At 36.5% G+C, this 19,895-nt stretch overlaps 3 protein-coding genes across 4 annotated transcripts; all 3 read right to left on the bottom strand.

Annotated features, from left to right (window-relative positions):
- Window positions 1-5,485: 5,485 nt before the first annotated feature.
- On the bottom strand, window positions 5,486-8,181 carry LOC110771153 (uncharacterized). 2 transcript variants are annotated; one of them, XM_021975410.2, is made up of 4 exons: window positions 7,532-8,181; window positions 7,041-7,082; window positions 5,913-6,293; window positions 5,486-5,717 (listed from the first exon to the last, which is right to left on the bottom strand). In XM_021975410.2, the coding sequence occupies exons 1-3, from the start codon at window positions 7,740-7,742 to the stop codon at window positions 5,917-5,919; spliced, it is 630 nt and encodes a 209-aa protein (XP_021831102.2). In that variant the 5' UTR covers window positions 7,743-8,181; the 3' UTR covers window positions 5,486-5,717; window positions 5,913-5,916. The 2 variants fall into 2 exon arrangements, with proteins under 2 accessions (XP_021831102.2, XP_088103457.1); XM_088247331.1 differs by lacking the exon at window positions 7,041-7,082 and having other exon boundaries at window positions 5,488-5,717.
- A 2,315-nt stretch (window positions 8,182-10,496) lies between these two features.
- Window positions 10,497-11,263, bottom strand: LOC148297262 (uncharacterized). Its single transcript, XM_088247461.1, has one exon. It carries the CDS (start codon window positions 11,173-11,175, stop codon window positions 10,663-10,665), a length of 513 nt encoding a protein of 170 aa, XP_088103587.1. The 5' UTR covers window positions 11,176-11,263; the 3' UTR covers window positions 10,497-10,662.
- Window positions 11,264-18,994: 7,731 nt separating this feature from the next.
- Window positions 18,995-19,864, bottom strand: LOC148297261 (uncharacterized). Its single transcript, XM_088244617.1, has 2 exons — window positions 19,423-19,864; window positions 18,995-19,113 (listed from the first exon to the last, which is right to left on the bottom strand). The coding sequence occupies exons 1-2, from the start codon at window positions 19,862-19,864 to the stop codon at window positions 18,995-18,997; spliced, it is 561 nt and encodes a 186-aa protein (XP_088100743.1).
- Window positions 19,865-19,895: the final 31 nt, after the last annotated feature.

Here is a 19,895-nt window from a genome sequence, read left to right as displayed (position 1 = left end):
CATTGAAGACCTAGAATTGCAGCACATTAAAAGCCCGACTTGCTTTGGCTGGACCCTCCCTAACCATACCAATCTGCCAAAACAATAACATATGGATCGAAGTTTTACAAAATTCTGAAGTCCTAAGCACTGTCCTACTAATAAGAAATACATGAAACAGGGAAAAGCATTCTCAAGAGGATTAAAAGAGGAGAAATAAGGAAACAACAAGAGCTAGTAAAAAAAGAAAGTTTGTGGTCAGCCAAGTATAACCATATTGCATATAACAAGAAATAAAAATAGTACTTGAGTATTGACCAAAGAACAAAGTAAGGGAGACATACAACATGCATCAACACAAACAAAAATTAAAAGCATAACAATTACTTAGAGCATGGAAGAAAGCTGGAGTTTGCAGCATTATGTAATTAAAATAAATAACTTTTGACAGTTTTCAAAAGTTCCAAATAGTCTATCCTACAACACTAGTAGAATCAAACATAAGTATCAAAGAAATGGTCATAAAAACATAAGCAAGACCCCAAAAAGTTGAAGAAGAAAAGAGCACAAACCACGCAGGGGAAGCTCCACGACCACAATGATCAGTTCCCAACTGAAATGAAAAGGAAAAAACATTAAATGTAAACATATTAGCATATATACAATCACAGATAGTTCCCAATTTGAACAAAACCACCAAACATGACAGTCCTGATTTTCAATTTTAGCAAAATGCAATCACCATAGTCAACCCCAAACATGACAGCCCTAATAAGGAGAGTATTTAGGACTCAGATTTGGCATTTCACTTGGAATTCGTGCATCAATAAGGTCCAGTAGTCTAGTTCAGTCTTGTACCAAACAGTGCACCAATCCAGGCCAAAGTTAAGTATACCATCAAACAATAGACTCAAAGTCTGGTCCAGTTCCAACCAGCTCAGTCCAACCCTCCAAGCCCAATCTAGTCTTGTCCAATCCGGCCACCAAATGGGGCCTTAGTTCTTACAATTTCAAATTACATAAAAGTTGTAGAGACTCAAAAACTTGCTTTGCTTCCATTCTCTACTCACCATATCTTCACAAATAGCCAAAGGGTGGAATCCAACAACTATGTGCCTATATGTCAATATAAGCCAGTTAGACATTGAAAGATTAGTTGCCACTGAATGAGAAAAAGAACTCAAAGAGTGAGGGCTAGTCTACAACCCTTTCTTAAAGTGGTATTTTCTACACCACACTAATTCCAGTTCATGTAACAGTAGCAAACAGCACTGAGATTATCACAAAAGGGAATTACAAAAGAAAAATAATAAGCAAAAACAAAAGAGAACTCTTCATCGCACAATACTGAATTACTTTTGTTCACGTGAAAGCTATCATATTCTTGCCTCAATCACAATATTGTTCATTTATTCCCAGAAATCTTGGGGTTCAACCCTTCAAAGCATCAGAACCAGAACAAGATAAACAAATTACAATCCAGTCAAACTCACCAATCTGTCAAAATCAAAACAAAATTTATCCATATCAGATGATGATGGGTAAAGGGGGCTCTTAAAATCCAAAATCAAACTGAAAAATTGCTTCTTCAACAATTCCAGTTCATGTAATATAACTTAAAAACAAATTAAAACCCAATTTCAAATAATAAAAAGCACAATAAATAAATATATATTATATTTTAGGCATTGGGTGACAGAGCGATCCTGTGGTTTTTTTTTTTTTCTGGGTTGTTTCGGGGAAAATGTCACACTTCAAATCACCTCTGGCTATAACTGAACACTGTCTGCTTAATCAGAATCTGAACTGTGATCCTCAAGATTTCTCGGTCGAAGCATAGCAGCATCCCTCACTTTTCCAGGCCTGTTGGAAATTAAAAGCCAAAGTCCCCAAACAAAAACAAACAAAAAAATAAATAATAAAAAATGAATTTCTTCATTGCTCTAAGCCTGTAAGACTGAGACAAATCTCATCGGCAAAATATAAGTTGAAATCACTTAGACATATACTTTGTGTTTGATGAGGCATTCGATGTACCAAGTAACTGTTAGCATATGTAGTTGTCATCTTATGGAACGCAAGACAAAACACAAGACATTCCTTGTCTCATGGCACACTTGTCTCATTCCTTGTCTTAGGGAGTACTTTTCTAGACATTCCTTGTAAATATGAGCAGCTTCCAAATTCTCTGCACTCTCCATTCTCTCTACTCAATCTTCAACATATCCTCCTAAATTTGATAGTAACTTCAAATTGATGGAATTTACAAAAATCGAGTTTTAAAGCGCAATATATATATTTATACGATATGCCATGTATTTTCTACTATCCATATACATATATATATATATACCTAAATTCTCCAATGCAGACGTCCGGACGTTATTACTATGCAAACACCATGTATTTTTCTCTCTTAACAATGACGTCCACATGATAATAATGTGCAGAAGTCTGAGAGAATAACTATATATATGTGACTCACATTTTTAACACACATTATTGAAATTGATACTTAGGTGACGAGGGGTAAATTTAACTAAACAAACAAGACACAACAACTCAACAATCAAGAGAACACACAGAGTATGCCACAGAGTACCTGCAGTCCTAGAAGATTATTAGTGACAACCTAGGCACTCAGAAGGACCCATCAATCTAGGCATCCCCTGTGCTAGCAACAACTATGGTGAAAGTGTGTGAAGTCATCAATATCAAGTAAACAGCAAACAGCAGATATAGATGACTAGTCAACCACCAAGAACAGAAACCCAGATAAATTTACAGATATGCAAAACAGGTTTTGTTTACCCAGAAACCCACCATTGGGAAAAACTGGGAGTCATCAACCGACTAGGCAATCCACTAAGTAGAAAAAGATTCTTACAAAGGAATACAAGCAAGCTCAAGCAAAACCTAGATCTATTTAGGAAGATGAGCTTTACCTCCTTTGTGCAATCTTCTTCTCCAACTTAGCAAAGCTTGAAGCTCAGTTCTTCATGGCAATGGCAGCTCCTTCTTCAGCTCGTTCATCCCATGGCACTAGCTTGCAAGCTCCAACTTAGAACGAAACCAAACTTTGGATTCATGGGAGAAAGACCAATTTCTTCAAGAAACCATACTCTTGAAGAAATCAGTCACGAATCCGATCTAGATCTATATGAGAGAATGATTTAAATAGCTAGATGCAGATTCATATTTCAAAAGCAGTTTTTCAAAAAGAAATCAATTAGAAAAACTCATAGATGAAATATATGGTTTACTCTTGAGGAAGAAGAAGAGAAAGATGGCAAGCCAATCTTTCCAAAACTTCCACACAAAAGAGACGGCTTCCAAATGAGGGATTTACTTGCTTTTACAGACAAAAGAATCCCTTAGGTCGGACTGACACATGGCAACAGAGAGAGAAAATATAATAGGACAAAACAGATGGTTAACTAGCTGGAAATCGCACTGAGCAAAGATGACTAGTCATCTTTTATGAAAACAGTTTTAATGCATGATATGCAATGCATGATTTTACCTTTGTCAAATTGCTTGAACCTCCATAGGATAGATGAGATTTAAGAACACTTAGAGATGCTAATTTTAATCTATCATTGAGCTTGATAAATACATATAAAAGTCCTATTACAAAATTGTCAAGGGAAGCCAAAAGAATTAATCAAAATTCATACATTAACAATTATGACTCACATTTTAGGCTGTTAGATTAGTGCACATTCAATAGTTCAGATTGCATCTATTATAATAACAAAATTTATAGAATTTATTGATGATTGCTTGAATTTTTTCATAATATTGATGATTGAAGGTCAGCGAAGATCAATAGAATTCAAACACTTTCTCACACTCATTTTTTCTGGTTTAGATTCGGAGAAGAAGAATGGAGAAAAGACGTGTGGGTAGTCAGGTATTGGGGAGAGTAATTTACTTTCCCGAAAAAGGAGAGGAAAGAAATAGTTTATTATTTTGAAAAAGGCTAAAAGTTACTTTTGATCCTTGTAGTTTGGCACTTCAACCACTTTTGATCCTATAATTTCAATTCCGTCAATTTTGACCTTGTAGTTTCGTATTTGTAGCAATTCAAGGACAAGTTAGTATTCATGTCAATTTCTTTGATGGTGAAAGGGGCAATTTCGTCAACCCAAAATCCTTGAGCATAAAAGCTTGTATGAAACTCCCTTAATTTCATATTAGGGCTTGAAATTGGTCATTTGGGTTTAGGGTTCGTCAAAAATTGGGATTAGTGGTTGAATTTCGAGCTCTAATATGAAATAGGGAGAATTTCAGACAACCTTTTACACTCAAGAGTTTTGGGTTGGCGAAATTGCCCATTGCATCGTTAAAAAAATTGACAAGAATACTAACATATCCTTGAATTGCTAAAAATACGAAACTACAATGGCAAAATTGACCGAATTGAAACTACAGGGTCAAAAGTGGTTGAAGTGCCAAACTACAGGGATCAAAAGTGACTTTTGGCCTTTGAAAAATGAGTCAGTATTCATCTGGACCGTTAATAGTGCTTGAATCTAAAGGGTTAAAAGTGTGTCAAAATATATATATATCCAAAAGGGAAGACCCTATGGATCTTCCAAATAATTTTATTTGAGAGACACCCTTTAAGGTCTTCTACGATTTTTTTTCAACGATCCAAACCGTCTATTTTTCAAGCCTTCATTCATAGATCATCCTTTCAAAAAATCATGCAAATTGAAAATCATTAAGGCATCTAATTAGGACCAACGAAATAGACGAACACCGTGCTTCAAAAAAAGCCTATAATAACCATCTAATTGAGTGGTCAAATGGTTTCGTATTCAAGTCATTTTTTGCAGAGATGATCTTTAATGGAATATCTAAAAAGTAGATGGTTCGAATAATTGAAATACAATGTGTGGTGGGCCCTAAAAGGGTGTTCCTCAAATAGGAGCTTTCTTGGTAAGCACTAGCCATGGACCCAAGGCTTTTATCCACTATACAAAATGAAAAAATTCTATAAAATTCTTTAAATACTACCCTCTGGATAAACCCTAATGCCTATACAAGCAGATAAGGTCGTCCCCAATAGTTGGGGCTCTAAAAGAGATTGATTGAGCCTCATTTAGAGCTCCAATAAAATCTTTAGGGCACTAAGGGCATCTCCCACAATGGTTGGCTCTATATCCGCGACTCTATATCTTTTTATAACATAATTTCTTTTACATGTTAATTTTTATGGTTGTTAACTTATTTTGATTTAATATATGTTTGTGTTATGTTATTTTTTTTAATGAACATACTATAAATAAATAAAAATAAAAATTTAGACAAGATTCGAAAAAACAAACTTTCAAAGTAAAAATAAGTAAATATAAAGTCCTAATGTTAAAAGAAGTTAAAAATTTGTACTTAAAATCTAGAAACATAGAAAATCGAAGTATTTAAAGGAAAATTAGAATAATTACACGATAAACTTCTCCATAAAAAAAATTGAAAGCAAACATGAAAAAAAGAAAGGAAACAAACATAGCAAGAAAAAAAAAGACAAACAAAACAACCGTTGGAACATAAAAAACAACTTTTTAACTTGATTCAAACATGGGATCCGCTGGTTTTTCATGCTTTTGTATGTTCAGCTTTTCAAAATGTGGGCCCCGTTGGTGCTCTAATGCTCTATATGAGTACACACATTTAGAACTAGCTCCGGCAAGTTTTATGATATAGGACCTGAAAACTCTTCCATTGGGGATCGCCTAAGCAAAGAAAAACAAGAATATTATTACATATACATAAAAGGAGGCCTGCAAGCCTCAGAGATACCAAAATTAAAGAATGGAAGAACAGACTATTGTTTTATTTCAATTATTTACGTTCTTCAGTTGCTTTATGCGAACTTTTGAATATATTTTCCCCCAAACGATGATGATCTTTAGTACTAGTAGCCTTACAGTTCTATTTGATGTTGCCAAAGTCGTCCAATCCCACGTTCGTGGAAGTATCTGCACTAATTTTGTTGTCACAAATGTTGTGACCCACGACACTTTTGGGTTCACCGCCGCCTTCAGCATCCTGGTTGTGAAAGTTGGACATCCCAACGTTTGAGGCTTCATTGCATGCCCTAATTTCATTGTCACTAATATTGCTGCTGCCGCCGTCAACTTCAGTGCCATTTCTAAAGTTGTGAAACCCTTCCTCGGCTCCATCTCCTATAATGGTATTGCTCCTAATGTCGTGACCGTCACCTTTGGGCACCTTTCCTTGACCGCCACGGCCGGCGCTGCTCCAGTTGACATCATTTAGAGGATCATATCCGCTGTTGCTGCCGTACCCTGCCATTATTATGAATCCCTTCAAGTTCACTACTACAATTTTAGTTGGAGAATATGATCATGACCAACAATATTTTACCAAGGCCATATATGCATACTTTAATTATATCATATGCTAGCGTCTACTCCCTTATATATATATATAAGAAATTTATTGGTGTAATCCTCTCACAGTCACTTGGTCTTTCAGTTCACACATATTATAACAATATTACGTACATAAAATGCATCAGTACATCAAAATTATAGTCAAATCCAAATTCTATACTCAATGGTATTATCATGATACAGTTTAAAATGCTTTGAGTTTGTGTCTTGCTTTTAAAAAAGTTATTAAGTCACATCGGAATTCTATAGTGCAGGTACAAAGAGTTGGTAAGCAACGATGTTATTAGATTCATCATACAATTAAGAGGCTTGAGTCTGTCTCTTAGTTTTGTACTTTTGTAAGATCAAAGATTGGTCACGCTTTTAGATTAAACAAAAGCCTTCGAGATAATCACTCAAAACAAATATAAGTTTTCTAGTGAATATTCAAAGAAAGTAAATAAATTGCATTTCATATTGTTGTTAGGAAATGTAACACACACGAAAAAACAAAAGGAAAAGGTTTGACCCAATCAAAGACTCTATTACATTATAGAACATGAAAATAGGCCTACAAGCTTCGATCACGTACCTAATACATTATTAAATTAAAGCATGTCGTTGGCTTGAATGCTAACTTTGATTTCTTTATTATCTCACCTTCACTCAACCCGCTAGTTGCTTCGTCTTTAGTCTTGTAGCCTAGTTTTCCAAACAAAACAACAACGATTTTGGATGCTTTTACTCTCACAAGTATTAAAACGAAGAAGATGAAAAGAGAGTCTAACAGCCGACGGGGTTTAGCCAGTTAAAAAGGACAGACCCAGGATTTCAAAATAGGGTGAGCTAGATTTACCTTATTGAACTGTTAGATTTTAAACTTGGTTAATCCCTTAAGGGAGGCTTATGGAATTGATTGTGTATATATATATAATTTAAGAACATATCATTTTTATTTTATTTGTTTAAAAGGCCTATTTTACACCAACAATGTCAGCTAAGGTCTACCATGATGAACAAAAATGAATTAAGAGAAAAGAAAATTCAAAAATGAAAATTTATCATCACAAAGATAGTTTAATTGATATTTATGCTCTAAATGGGCTTAACATTAACACTAACTATAAGAAAGAAAGAAAAAACTGCCTGACCGCCAGTGTGGTTGCCAAAGTTTGAAATCCCAACACTCTTGCTTCCATCTGCACTGATGTTATTCCCATGAACGTTGTGACCACGTTCGGGGCCCCTGGGCCCTTCAACATGACCTTTTGTGTTGTGGAAGTCTGAAATCCCAACGTTTGTGCTCTTCTCTGCTGTAATTTCATTCCCACGAATTTCCCACTTGCCATCTCCTTCATTCATCTTGTCTACCTCTGACCCACTTTTGTTTGGGTTTGGGTGTTCTGGCTCTTGACTGCTCTTCTGCTGGGGATTTGGATGGTTTTCAATGCTTCTTCATCAGTTGGAGGCTGATCATAAGGGCGGACGGATTAAGGGACAAGAAGGGTCGCTTGACCCCAAGAACTGGCCGGAAAATGGCTATGGACAGCCTGTGGAGGCTTGAGCAGACCCCATGGCGAGCAGAACGACGACCCCAAGAGATACAAGCAGGGTGCTCGAAGAAAGGCCACAGAGGTTGTTTTGTTTGCTGCTGTGTGAGACCCTCAATATTACTTTAGATTGTTGGGCTCTATCTCACGAAGAAAACAGTTCGTCAATCGGAGCCCCACAACCAAAGTTCTGAATTTTAGAAGTTTTTAACGACTTTTAGAATTGAAGTTGCAGAGCAAGTTCAACGAAGAAGAAAGAGTCAGCGTGTCTGGGGTTATAATCCAGCACTTCTCATTTTAATTCTTTTTTGAAATGATCCATTAGCAATGCGCCACATGTCTATTTTTAATTGGACTAACTTAATAAATTCATTAAAAAGTCATATGTGCTTTGAAAAATTCATCGAAAATTACCCCAAACTTGTAATCCTGTGTATTTTTATCTCGTGACCTCCAAATCACATGTACGTTTATTTGTTTTAATTATGAATGACATTAATATTATTTAAATTTTAAGGGTATTAGTTGTCTATATTTGTTTTCCAAGTCTTTAGACTTTTAAAATTGTCACTCTACTGAAAAATTCATGGAAATTATGAAGATGAAATTAATCTACAAAAACATTAGGAAAATTAATCTTTTATCTCGTGACCTCGAAATCACATGTACTTTTATTGTTTTAATTATGAATGATGTTAATATTATTTAAATTTCAAGGGTATTTAGTTGTCTAAATTTTTTTTGCAAGCATTTAGCCTTTTAAAATTGTCCCTCTACTGAAAAATTCATGGAAATTATCAACAGGAAATTAATCTACAAAAACATTAGGAAATTAATCTTTTAAGCTTTAAAATTGTTGTTTTTTTAATTTTTTTTTAAATTAATGTAGTCCCATGTTTCCTTCTTTTTTTTTTTTTTTTTTTAAAATGTGAAATAAATAAATTTTTCTATTTTTTTTAATAAAATAATTGGATAGAAAATGACTCATTTGTCCTGAAAAAAACCTCAACAATTTAGCCTGAAAAAACTTCTACACTTTTTACACTGTGAGCCTATGACCCGAGAATCCTGGATCCGCCAACTATATATGATTGGATGGGATTAGGAGGTAGGATTTGATTAGGTTGAATTGGAAGTATAACACCACATGTATAATATGGATGAAATGTAGCACCACAAGATAATCTAACGGTCATACCAAAGAATTAACAATGGATGAACATGGAGGTGCATGCACCCTATTGAGTAAGAGCCAATTAAATTTTGCTACATGCGTATGTATATGAGAAAATCACTCACCACTCACCATACATCAACCCTTAACCCACACCCCACCTCAACGGTTGTCTCTCTCGCTTTCTTTTATGTTGAATGACCTTGCCGAGTTGACATTTGTATTGTCTTATCTTGTATCGTATCCATACCCATTTTTTAGTATGATGAAAATGTAGAATTTAATTACATTAATCTAATCCTAATACTTATCCTACGCACCAAATGAGGTCGTATTTGGCTTTCTTGATGCCCAAGATTTGTTAATATAAAAAAAAATGTTTAGATGGTGATGTGTTTACTTGGTCTTTAGAAAATTGTATATCAAGCTATGCTAGCCAAATAGACCTCATTGCGGGGTTGACATATGTATTGTCTTATCTTGTATCGTATCCATACCCATTTTTTAGTATGATGAAAACGTAGGATTTAATTACATTAATCTAACCCTAATACTTATCCTACCCACCGAATGAGGTCCTATTTGGCTTTCTTGATGCCCAAGATTTGTTAATAATAATATATAAAAAAATGTTTAGATGGTGATGTGTTTACATGGTTTTTAGAAAATTGTATATCAAGCAACGCTAACACTGTCCCTTACGCGTGTAGCCTCATTCTAGAATCAGGGGTATGATATCATGCTAGACAACCACTAAGCCTCAAAAAGTTGAGCTGTTAAGAAATGAGCCGACAATGTATATCAAGCTAAGCTAATAAATTTGTCATTCATGTACTCTTATGAAAAATGTTGTGTAATTCTTATCATCATCCAAAAAATTTGGAGGCCTTCTACTATGCCTCATGAGCTTAACAAAACTCACGTAACTCCTCGCAATTGCCCTGTTCTTCCTCTATCTCCTCTCTCTCATTCATTCTTCTTTGTTTCAGAAACCACATCACAAAATTGTCTCATATTATTGAAGCTAAGCTGTTGGAATATTTGTTAACCATCATGGTGCCAAATATCCTCCGGTGCTTGTAAACTATTAAAATCATTCATCCTTCTTTCCTCCATAAACAACATCATATATCTATCATCTTCCAAAATCATATATGGAATCTTGTTAGACATGGGATCATCCTAATATACATCGTACTCTGACAAATTCAAAGTAACGAATTATATATATAAACGCCACCCTACATGAACCAAGTATATATAAACCTAGTTTAAAAGAACAAAAATAATGAATTCAACCTAATATTTTTGGGTTTTAATCTAATTTTCTATATAATATATATGGTACGAGGTAATTAATAAACCTTAAGCCATGATCACAAATAACACATATACATAAGAATAGGCTTACAAGCCTGGGTGATTACCGTACGAGTTCTTATTTTCGCACACCGTATACTGTATACATAATAAAATTAAACATGGAAGAAGAGACTACTCTTTTATTTATATTTTTTTTTCATATTTAATTTTCCCAAACCATATGATCGATGATGAGTTAGCCGGTGGGCTCCCCTTGTGGCTTTGGTGGACTGGAGCCGCCTTCTGCTTCTTCTCCATGATCCTCCTCAGTAGTAAAAGGCATGCCGTATGTGGTGTTGCCGAAGTTGTGAATCCCAACTTTCCTGGCTCCATCTGCACTAATTTTATTGCCAGAAATGTTGTAACCACCGCCACGGTCAGGGAAGCCCTTCGTTCCTTCGCTGCCCCCTTTACCTTGGACGGCGTAGTTGCCAAAGTTGGAGACCCCAACATCTGTGGCGTTGGTTGCGGTAATTTCATTCTGACAAATATTGTTCCTGCAGCTGCTGCTGCTGCTGCCGTCTCTATCTCTTTCTTTATTCCTTTTCCTCTCTTCTTCCTCAGTTATCTTTCTCTGGAGCTTTGGAATATCATTTCCTTTTGGGCGCAACATCAGTGTTACTGTTTCAGCTGGAGGCTGATCCTGGCTAAACCCTTTTTCCCTATCCATATGCACTTGAATTAACTCATATGTTGACCTCCTCCTCATATAATAGATTGTCGATATATAGCTGGCTTGATTGCCGAGTAAATGGGTTTGGGGACAACAACAAAAAATGGAAAGAAGGAGGAAAGTTAGATTGTCATCTCAAGATGTATTTTTTAAATTAAAATTTTGGTTGTTAGATTGAATTTTGATATATTTATACTTAGGTTTGACGATGAAATAATTGTAGCCAAAGAGGAAATTCTAAATAACCCAAAAAATAAAAATAGTACAAGTGGGCTTGGAGCTGATGACCTAAATGCGGGTTTGCCCTGAATTATAGCATAATTGTCAATTTTTCCCTTAAGTTTTTTTTTTTTGTTGATAAATTTTTCCCTTAATTTTTCCCTTAAGTTTTTTTTTTTGTTGCCCAAAAGATCACCAATGTTATTATTATAATTTCTGCACTTGTTGTTCTGCCTCATGTTACATTAGCTGGTTATGGTCAAAAGAACAGCTAATTTTAGCTTAATTTATTAGATTAAGATTTAATCTTTTTTTATGACTCAACTACTTCCAAATGCTAATGAAATATTCCCACATGACCCCATGTTCCTAACTGTCTAATCATAAGATGTTTACAAAGCCAACTTCCAAACAAGAAAAAGAAGTGAAAGAAAACAGTAGTTAGGATTACATAAACCAATGGTTTCAGTCTTTCAGATAAAAAATCATGTGCATTGCAAGCTTTGGGCGGCAGCCAAGGAAAATCAAAATCTACACTGGTACATTGTTGTTTAATTTTATATGACCATCTGTATCGAATCATTCCCAATCCTTGGTCAACAATCATTAATTAACTAAAAGGGTTCGTGCTCTTAATTGAATTATTATACGTTAATGGAAGACCATTATCTTGTCCACAAGCTAATGACCATGGGAGCCATAAAGTCTCTTTTGAAGGATTACATGTTATTCATTGCCGTGTTTTAAAACTTGAAATCGAATGAGTATATATCGAGTAATGTTCTCTTGTCAGATTTATGTTGTCACACAGATAACTATTTGTCTATATTTGTAATATGAGCCACACACTAAACTTATCAATTGTTCGTAATCATATATAGTATGATAATTTAAGTATCTTATATATGTTTATTTCTTTTTGGGTAAAAAGGGAGGCTACAACACTGTAGTTGTCACTTTGACAGAAAGGTAGAATTTTGAGAGCCTTTTTTCTCTGCTTTTCTTCCTTCTCAGTGAAGTAGGTTTTCATTATGAGATTTTGATAAATGGTTTTTAAAATCTGCTTTGATATTTGAAATCCTCTTCACTCATTCATTCATCATTTTTGAGAGAGAGAAAGAGAGTCATTTTCTTCTTCTCCTCTGCAAATGGTGAGATGAGTGAGATATGAGGTTTCCAAAATGAGATTTTCAAATTATTTTTGAAATTTGCTTTGTTATTCAAAATTTGCATCTAGGATAGTTAAAACACATTCTTATTCATATCTAGATCAGATTCTTGGATTAATTTCTTCAAGAATGGTTTCTTGAAGAAATCGAACTTTTATTCATTGAATCTACATATTCATCGATCTGTCAATCCGGAGTTGAGTTGCAGTGCCATGGGGTGAAGGAGCTGATGGACTAGCTGCCATTTCCATGAAGGACAAGCTACTAGCTCAACTAAGTTTGGAGAAGAAGGTTGCACATAGAGGTAGTGCCCATTTCCTAAATAGACCTGGGATTGCTTGAGCTTGTGATTACTTTTTCTGTAAGAACCTTCTTAACTTAGTGGATTGCCTGGTGGAGTGATGACCCTTAGTTTTTCCCAATGGTTGGTTTCTAGGTAAACATTTATTGTGTGATTCTCTGATTTATATGCCTAGTCATATTGTTTGTGTTATATCTGAAATGTTGATGAATGTTCACATACTTATCACTCTAATTGTTGCTAGCACAGGGGATGCCTAGATTTAGGGGTCATCATTTAGCCCACGGGCCCATGGGCCGATGAGGGCCAGCCCGGCCCATTGAGAAAAAGCTCGGCCCGATATTTAATGGGTTAGGCTTGGGCTTAGGTGTCTAAAGCCCAGCCCGGCCTATAGGCCCCACCTGTTTGAGCCCATGAAGGCCCGGGCTGCAAAGCCCATTAAAGCCTGACCCACAGCCCCATATATTTTATATAAATATAAATTTAGTTTAAAAGTGAAAGGAAATGGAGACACACACAAGGGGTTTCGAACCCCTACCACTTTCATTCCAATCAACAACTTATCCACCATGCCATAGACAATTTAATGATTATATGCTACACCATTTGATATTTATATATGCTTCATCAAACACCTTGCCACAACTGAATTTAAGCCATATCAATAATGTTGGAGCTACATCAAACTATGTCAACTTAGAAGGCACTTCTTCCATGTCCTCTTTTACAGCTTTACAGTGAAGAGAATGTCACAAGAGTTCATATGAATTTTTGTTGTTGTTTTCTAAATTTTAATTTATGTATTTTGAATTTATGAAATGAACAAAGAAAAAAAATGAAGACATAAACATATAGATAAATGTAAATAGAGAACTATGGAAAGAAGAAGAAAAAAAAAAAGAACTTGCGTGTATCCCTTTGTCACCAGCCGCGCTTTGTATTTGTCAACCTCTCCTTTCTCGTTGAGCTTTGTTTTGAAGATCCATTTAACCCCAATGGTTTTTTCCTCTGCTGGAAGATCTGTCAATTCCCAAGTATCATTTTTCTCGATTGCCTCTATTTCTGCATCCATAGCTTTCCTCCACTTTACATCATTAACAGCATCCTCAAAGAGTACTGGATCACTATCTGCAAACAAAGCATGATGAGCAACATTATCATCATCTGATAATTCATCTCCGCTTACATAGTCTGTCATCCAAAAAGGCCTTCCCCTGATCCGTTGAGCATATGAGTTTGAAGGTTGACCTTCAGAAGGTTCGCTTGCTGGAACATTTGACATCAAATCTCTGGAATTTTGTGCTTCATGCTCTGTTAGGCTTTCACTTGCTGGAACATTTGGCAAGATATCTTCTAAAATTTGTACATCAGTCCTTCTTTCATCATTGATATCTAAATCAAATGGAATTGATTCAGATACAGTGATGCCCCAATTCCAACTACTGTCTTCATCAAACATAACATCACGGCTGATAATGATCTTCTAAGTGACTGGATTGTACAGCCTATACGCCTTTGATTCTTCACTAACACCAAGTAGCACACATTTCACACTTTTGTCATCAAGTTTGCCTCTTTTCTGATCAGGTACATGTGCGTAGGCTAGACATCCAAATATTCTGAAGTGATCAACAGCTGGTTTGCGTCTGGTCCATGCTTCTTCAGGTGTCATGTTTTTAACAACAAGTGTGGGGCTTCTATTCTAAATATGAACACTCCAGTTAACAGCTTCTGGCCAAAACTTCTTTAGGATGTCTTTCTTTGTCAGCATGCTTCGTACCATATTCATAATAGTACGATTTTTCCTCTCTGCCACCCCGTTTTGCTGTGGTGAATAGGCTGCAGTAAGTTGTCTTTTATTGCTGTTTGATGTTGGGTTAATTGGTCCACATATATCTGAATGAACCAATTGCAGTACTTCTGTAGCTCTCCATGTGCTCCCTTTTGGAAATGAGTCACGATGCTGCTTTCCAATAATACAATCCTCGCATACCTTTGAAGGAGTCTGAATTTGAGGCAGTCCTCTTACCATCTTCTTTTGAGCCAAGGTCTTCAATCCATTAAAGTTTAGGTGCCCATAACGATAGTGCCACAGCCATGTTGCGTCTTGTGTGGTTGAAGTGAAGCAAGTTTGATCATCATGTGGAATCTGTGTGTATAGAGGGAACATCCGATTTGTTGTCATTTTGGCTTGTGCAAAAAGCCCCTTCTCCGGATGATGAATCTGACAGTTGTCTTTCTGAATAAGGATTGCGAAACCCTTTTCTTGTAGCTGACCAAGACTAATAAGATTACTCTTTAGTTCTGGGGCATAAAATACGCCAGTGATTGTTTGCATGCTACCATCCAGCTGAATTTTAATATTCCCTTTACCCATAACACAGATGCTAGCATTGTTTCCAAGCTTCACATTTTTTCTAAAATTTTCATCTAGATCAGAGAACAAGAGTTTATTACCACACATATGATTGCTGCAGCCGGAGTCTAAATACCAAGTATCACCTGATGGGTTCTCCTTTTTGTCGATGTAAGCCATCAAGAGCATTTCTTCTTCGGTCTCAGCAAGATTCACCTTAGTTTCCTTCTCTTTGTCAAGGCATTCATATTGATAGTGGCCAAACTTGTGACAGTGAAAGCATTCCACACTTGCCTTGTCAAATTGTGCTCCTTGTCCTCTGCCTCTGCCTCTTCCTCGAAATCCCCAGCGTCCTCTACCTCTGCCTGGAGCTGCTCCTTCATAAGTGGTGATCTTCAAGGCTTGCTCCTCCACAACATGACTAGTCATCCTTTGCTCATGAACCAACAATGAACTTTGCAACACATCAATCGAAAGACTGTCAATGTCATTCGATTCTTCAATGGAACACACTACATAGTCAAATTTGCGTGTCATTGAGCGAAGAATTTTCTCAATGACTGCAACATCTTCCATATTTTCGTCATGAATACGCATCTTATTTGCGATCACCAATGTCCTTGCAAAGTAATCATTAACAGACTCTCCTTCCTTCATGTGGAGAACCTCAAACTCTTTGCAAAGAGCTTGAAGTTGGGCACGTTTCACTCGTGTTGTACCTTGATACTTCATCTTCAAGGAATCCCAGATATCCTTGGCAGTATCCTTCTTGAGGATGGTTTCCAGAATGGCACGATCTATTGCTTGAAACAAGTAGTTCTTTGTCTTCAAATCCTTCAATCTTTGCTCCTCCAATGTCTTTCTCTGCTTCTCTGTCAAGATAGCTCCACTAGTGGGCTCTGCGATGTCAGTTTCAATCTGAGTCCAATACTCATTTGATCGCAAGAAATTTTCCATTAGCAGACTCCAATGGTCATAGTGACCATCAAAGCGTGGAATCGCAGGTTGCCCAAAATTGTTTTCAGACGCCATTGAGTCTTGCTGCTGCAAGATGAAAGCTGCTGCTTTTCAAACCAGACCCCAGTGGGGCTCAGATACCAATTGTTAAGAACTAGAACTTCGAAAGCTAAAGAGTGTAAAAGTCTGAGAGAATGTTCGTCTTTTCATTGACTCCAAAGATTGGCATAAATAGCCGTACAAAAAAAACAAGTAATCAGAAAAATAAGCAACTAAATATCCCACGTCTAACAATCCTAGACTATTGGGATTCTCCTAAAGATTAGGTCAAACACTAACCATGTTCCCTGACACATAGGGATTATTAGCAGAGGCAAATTAACTAAATAAATCAAATAACAATAATGGATAAATATCCAACATAGGGGGATTAGTAAGAAAAGTAGAAAAATTCAAAATTCAAACTGAGTTCAGGAACATTGAGCTGACGACAATGGATTTAGCTGAATTTTGTGTTTATTAGTTGAATTTATTTATTCAAACAAATAATTTTTTTTTTTTTTGGGTTTTAGCAAGAATCATTGCAAGTATCATCTTCCTAGAGTTGGAAATTCACTTTCTTTCTTTTTTTTGGGCGGGTTAGGGGTTGATGCTTGTGGGTGGGCTGTTTGGGAGGGGTCGAGAGAGAGAGAGAGAGCCAAAAAGGGGAGGGAGGTGGATCGAGGGTGGGGCTAGGTTGGCGGGTGAGGTGCATCGGCGAGAGGGGATAGTGGTTGTGGTGGAGATGACGGTAATGTGGATGGACATTCAAAAAAAATTATGAATTTTTTAATATATTTTTATTATTATTTTCCTTTAAATTTATGAATTTACCTCTTAAAGTGACGGAAATGTGGATGGACATTCAAAAAAATTGACGGCGAGTCCCTAATTGGCCCTTTTATGTAGTTTAAGTTCTTAATAAATAAAGAGAAAATTGACAGTTATGATATAGTTCAGGGAGCAAAACTGCATTTTAGCCTAATTATTATGCTTGCACTGCGCCAAAGCATCTTTCATGTTTACCAACTTGTTTCGCTTCATTTGAGGAACATTTTTTTTTTTTCCTTTTTCCTAATGTTGCTCTTAAAGTATATTTGGTGCTCTATTGCTAAGGTAGGGCTCTGCTACTTCATTTTCGTTCTTATATATTATATGTTAACCATCTGCATGATTTAGTACTCTGTACATATTCCTAAGAAGTACTTTAGTTACCAAACTACCCTTTGAACTTTGACGCGGTCAACAACTATTAACATAAATATTATTTGTTTGGTGATCATCATCAATATATATAGAGGATATGATGCCGACCAACAAAAAGTCAATTACTTAAAACCCCTCGAATTGTAAGGTTGATTTCAAATAAAACTTATATATTGACTCCTTCCATCAACCAATCTGTTAAATACTTAAGTGGTGAACGCAGCTTTAATTTTTAAATTAATGTTAACTAGTTTGTAAGTTAATATGGTGTTAATCATTCGTTTTGACATACTTCTAGAGTAATACTAGACTTACCACATTTTTTTACTATATTTATACATGTTATTAGTCACATTGAAATTCTAGACTCAAGGTATAAAAACTTGGTAGCTAAGGATATTATTATTATTATGATTAAATTATATTATCATGATACAATTGAAAGGGATGTTGTGAGAAAATTGTCCAAATTCTTTAGGATAATGCTTGGCTCCTGATATATCAGAAGCCATTCCTCCTCAACAATCAACGTGGCTTCTTTACAAAACAACATGTGTTTTTTTTTTCTTCCTGTTTTTTTTTCTTTCAACTCCTTTAACTCAAGTCTTTTTGTTGGTTTTCTTTAACTTGGGTTAGTTTTAAGGAGGAAGAGACGAAGGCAGGGCCGGTGCCTTGGGCTTGGGTAGGCTACCATATGTAATATTATTATAAGAAATAGATATAATATATAGGTTAAAATAGTAAAAATATTAAAACGTTCTTCTTCCTCTCTCCACTGGTTATAACCCTCTTTCTTTCTTTTCCACTTCTTCTTTCTTCCTCTCTCCGGCTGTTTTTTCTTATTTTCTTTTTCCTTCTTATAATTTAGGAATTTGGGTGAAATGAAGACCACCTTTTTTCCAAATTTTTTTTTTCCACGATCCTCATATCAACTAAAGATAGACCTTCATTTTATTTCCATTTTGGCTGGCGTATGGTGTCTCTGGCCATTTTTTTCTTTTCATTTTTGCCTGACTTGGTGTGGCTAGAACGGCATCGGCAAATTTTTTTGGTTTCACCTCTATTTAGCATGTAGGTTTTCTCCTCCTCCCTTTCTCTCTCCTCCTCCTTTCTTCAACAACCATGAAAAATCCTTTTTATCAAAAGAAGAAAAAAACCTACGAGTCACCCTCCACTGCTTTCGTCTCTTCCTCCTTAACTTACCCAAGTTTAAAAAACCAGCAAAAGACTTGAGTTAAAGGAGTTGAGGAAAAAAAAAAAAAAATACAACACGTGTTGTTTTGTAAAGAAGCCACGTTAGCTGTTGAGGAGGAATGGCTCCCAAGCATTGTCCAATTCTTTATATCTCTTGGGTTCTCCGTCGTCAACTTTGTTGTCTGGATGCCAACCTATGGGCCAATGGATATTGACCCACGCATTTTGTGGTCCCTCCCGTTTATACTGAATTGGTGTATGCTTTACAGATTTCTATCCATTAAAGAAATCTGTAAAAGCTTTCTAGAGCACCCTCCTTTGTTTCCCACGTTAATCATCCATCGTGTATTTAAAAAGGATATCCCAATGATCATTACATAAGTGAATGGTTGCACATGGACTGGTTTTACAGCTTTACAGCTCACCGACGATGTTCATATTGTTGACGCCAAAAAGTGATTCTCTAACTTTGTGGGTCAACTTAGTAATTTTTATGCCTTCGGTATCCTTAAGGCCTCGGTAGTCGACGTGATCTGCAATATGAGCAAATGCACAGTAAGACCTAGGGCACCGGTGTGGTACCGGCCGAAGGCTCTCTGATGCTTAAGTAAGTTCGGGAATAGAAATTTCAACTGACAGATCAATAGGCTTGTATGCCGTGAGTTCTGATTACCTCCATTTTGGGATAGTTGGCCTCCTTTTATAGGCCTTGGGAGGTGTGCATTTGTTGATAATTTCGATGTGGGACTGTGGACGTCGCTTGGGAGCGTGCCACGTGTCCCAGGAGTGGGCGTTGCCCTAATGGAGAGATCGGTAGGTAGAGTGCCGAGGGCACCTTTGACCAAGCCCAATTTCCTCCACCTTCTCGCCCTGCTCTTCGGTGATGCATTTCATGTACGGGATGATGTAGCCTCGTTTGTACAGAACATCGTTGATGACGATGTACCTTGTCGATCGGTAACGCAGCTGTCTTACCCTGGCCTTGTCTTCAGGGAGGGTGCCGTTCGTTAGGTAAACATGAATGGGCGACATCCATGTATTGGTGTACTTTATGGCGCAAATCTCGGCAACGGTGGTGCTCGGCAGGGTCAGTATCTCGACGGGGATTTTTCGGCCCACTTTGTCGTTGATCGCCGAAGCCAACTTAGCAAGGGCGTCGGCATGACTGTTCTCGTTACTTGGTATCTGCCGAATTTCGTACGCCTGGAATTTGTTTAGCAGTTGGTGTGCTGCCGTGAGGTACGCCGACATTGACGCGTCCTTCACTGCGAAATCGGCAGTCATCTAGTTCACTATCAGCTGCCAATCGCTGTAG

This window comes from Prunus avium, chromosome 1 (genome assembly GCF_965620075.1).
Source record: "Prunus avium chromosome 1, drPruAviu1.hap1.1, whole genome shotgun sequence".
NCBI classification, from domain to species: Eukaryota; Viridiplantae; Streptophyta; class Magnoliopsida; order Rosales; family Rosaceae; genus Prunus; species Prunus avium.
This window is presented reverse-complemented; position numbering and strand designations above follow the sequence as displayed.